At 55.4% G+C, this 2,742-nt stretch overlaps 1 protein-coding gene across 1 annotated transcript; it reads left to right on the forward strand.

Annotated features, from left to right (window-relative positions):
* The first annotated feature begins 522 nt into the window (after positions 1-522).
* GIMAP1 (GTPase, IMAP family member 1) lies at positions 523-2,717 on the forward strand. Its single transcript, XM_010857550.1, has 2 exons — positions 523-583; positions 1,708-2,717. Exons 1-2 carry the CDS (start codon positions 541-543, stop codon positions 2,571-2,573), a joined length of 909 nt encoding a protein of 302 aa, XP_010855852.1. The 5' UTR covers positions 523-540; the 3' UTR covers positions 2,574-2,717.
* The last annotated feature ends 25 nt before the right edge of the window (positions 2,718-2,742 follow it).

A 2,742-nucleotide genomic window follows, 5' to 3' on the forward strand; every position in this document is an offset into this window, starting at 1 on the left:
GTGGCCTCTGCCTTTGAGGGGAGCAGTAGGGGATGGAGTGGGATCCTAGGTGCTGGAAGGTGCTCTGGGGGAAGTCCTGGCAAGCTGGTCAGAGCACCAGGCAGTGTTCAGTCTACTGCCTTTGCACTGGGCCTGGGGGCAAGCAAGCTGTACATGCTCTTCAAGACCAGGGTCTCAGTATCTTACAGCCTCTACAATAAGCCCTACTAATTTCCAGACCAGCTAAGGGGCTCATCTTGATGCAGAGTAGATGTTGTCATCTTCCCTCTGCTCTTTGAATTTGGGGGCCCTGAGGAGACAAAGCCAATCTTACCAGGTGTTCTCACAGCATCATCCCAACTCCAGACTAGGCTCCTCCAAATGTCTTTGCTGAACATTTCCTCCAATCTCTTTCCAATGCCCCAGGGAAGGCAAGAACTACGGCCTTCTCACTGTGAGGTCACCAGCATTTTAGACCTGGCCTGACACACTGTAGGCAGTTACACCTATTTGATGAATGATCGAATGAACAAATTGTGTCTGGGATTCTTTCAGGTAATCATGGGAGGACGGAAGGTGGCAAGAGATGAAGAAAATGCTTATGGTAAGAAAACACCTCACAATGCATATTTGCCCCCAGGTGTGAACCCTGGATTGTAGGGGGATGGGCTAATTCAAGACTGAACAAGAGAAGCCTATAGGTGACTAGATGCTGGGGTGAAGCAGGAAGAGCCCTGAGGCTGGCACTTCACCTGGATCTTTGTCTCTGCCCTGCTATGAGATATCAAGTTCTTTGACTAACCTGTATTTCCATTTCCAAAATAAAATGAATAAACAGAAGTGGATGTAGAGGGCATCAAGTTGTGCATTAGAGGGAACATGGTTCACCAGGTAGAAGGTATTAGGATAGAGGGCTACACAAGTGCCTTATTAGGCAGCAGATTTAAGAGACAAGAGAGGAAGAGGAGGGAGGCAGGAAGGGAAGGAAGAGAGTTGAGCTTATCTTATTTTCTGATGCCCTGTGAGGACAATGCTACAATGTTGATTCCTTTTGTGCAGAAGAGGTTTAACACTTAAATTAAGCAGCTCCCAGGGTTACAAGGCTGGTAGAGGACAGTCTATTATTCAAACCCTGGCTATGGGACTCCAGATAGTCCTCTAGGCTGGGCCCACTGCCCCACCCCTTTCTCCAGTGGGAGGGCATCAGGGAAAAGAAGGACCAGCTTTGCACAGCCTGGATGTCAGATCATGTCAGAGGAAGTAATGGCCTGTATTACAAAGGCACAACCTCTAGAGAGATGTTCAGCAGCTGCTGGAGCACAGGTGCACGCATGACGCCAAAGACGGGAGAAATAGATGGCTAGAGACCCCCCTGGAGTGCCCAAATATCACACCAGGTCACTCAGTGAAGTGAAAGTCGCCTAGTCATGTCCGATTTTGCTACCCCATGGACTAGACAGTCCATGGAATTGTCCAGGCCAGAATACTGGAGTGGATAGCCTTTCCCATTCCAGGAGATCTTTACAACCCATGGATTGAACTCAGGTCTCTGGCGTAATGGGCAGATTCTTTACCAGCTGAGCCACAAGGGAAACCAGTAAAGGTCTGGTCCCAAACACAACCGTGGAAGTGCTCCTTTCTCCTTTGCTCGCAAGGTGTCCAGGAGACCCGGGGACTGGGATATGTCGCCCTCAGGTTCTGAAGCTTACAGATCATCGGTGCCCACAGGTTTCCAGGAGTTCAGGTCCTCCCTGCAGGAGCGCAGGCTGCGCCTCCTCCTGGCTGGGAGGTCAGGGACCGGGAAGAGCGCTACGGGCAACAGCATCCTCCAGCGGAAGCACTTCCTCTCCAGGCTCGCGGCCACGGAGGTGACCAGGGCCTGTGCCACGGGGAGCTGCCGCTGGGCCTCGTGGGACGTGGAAGTCCTCGACACCCCGGACCTCTTCAGCCCTGAGGTCGCCCAGGCAGACCCAGGCTTCGAGGAGAGAGGCCGCTGCTACCTGCTGTCGGCCCCGGGGCCCCACGCCGTTCTCCTGGTGACCCAGCTCGGCCGCTTCACCGCCCAGGACCTGCGGGCCTGGCGTGGGGTGAAGGCGCTCTTCGGGGCTGGCATCGCGGCACGCACCATCGTGGTCTTCACCCGCAGGGAGGACCTGGCGGGGGGCTCGTTGCAGCAGTATGTGCACGACACCGACAACAGCGCGCTCCGGGAGCTGGTGGCCGAGTGCGGGGGCCGCAGCTGCGCCTTCGACAACCGAGCAGCTGACGGGGAGCGGGAGGCACAGGTCGGGGAGCTGATGAGGCTGGTGGAGGAGCTGGTGAGGGACCACGACGGCAACCCCTACACCAACGACGTGTACCTCCTGGTGCAGAATCTGGGCGGGCTGAGCCCCGAGGAGAGGCTGCGCAGGGTCGTGGAGCGACTGCCCGTCCACGCACGGACGTGGCCGGAGCGCTGGCCGCTGGCCAGGCTGTGGCAGTGGCCCAAGGCGGGGCCGGGGACCCGGTGTAAGCTGGGCCTGGCCGCCCTGCTGGGGGCCCTGTTCCTGCTGTACCTGCTCTGCAGGCGCCGGCCCGAGGCGGTGACAGTGTGACCTTCAGTCTTGCAGGTCACCTGGCAAGAAAGGACCTGGACACTTGGATCTGAAGGGGGATTTCAAAAGAATCAGAGTTTTCAGAAATTTCATGTTTACTCCAGCACATAGTTTTAAAAAATAAAGTTGTACCACTTCAAAACACCCTTAAAATGTGTTTAGTTATCTT

The sequence above is a fragment of the Bison bison genome, unplaced genomic scaffold (assembly GCF_000754665.1).
Source record: "Bison bison bison isolate TAMUID 2011002044 unplaced genomic scaffold, Bison_UMD1.0 scf7180017854902, whole genome shotgun sequence".
Taxonomy (NCBI): Eukaryota; Metazoa; Chordata; class Mammalia; order Artiodactyla; family Bovidae; genus Bison; species Bison bison.

Coding starts and splice junctions, on each gene's coding strand:
- GIMAP1 (XM_010857550.1), top strand. CDS start 541: ATGGGAGGACGGAAGGTGGCAAGAGATGAAGAAAATGCTTATG. Junction 584..1,707: donor AGATGAAGAAAATGCTTATG/GTAAGAAAACAC, acceptor CGGTGCCCACAG/GTTTCCAGGAGTTCAGGTCC.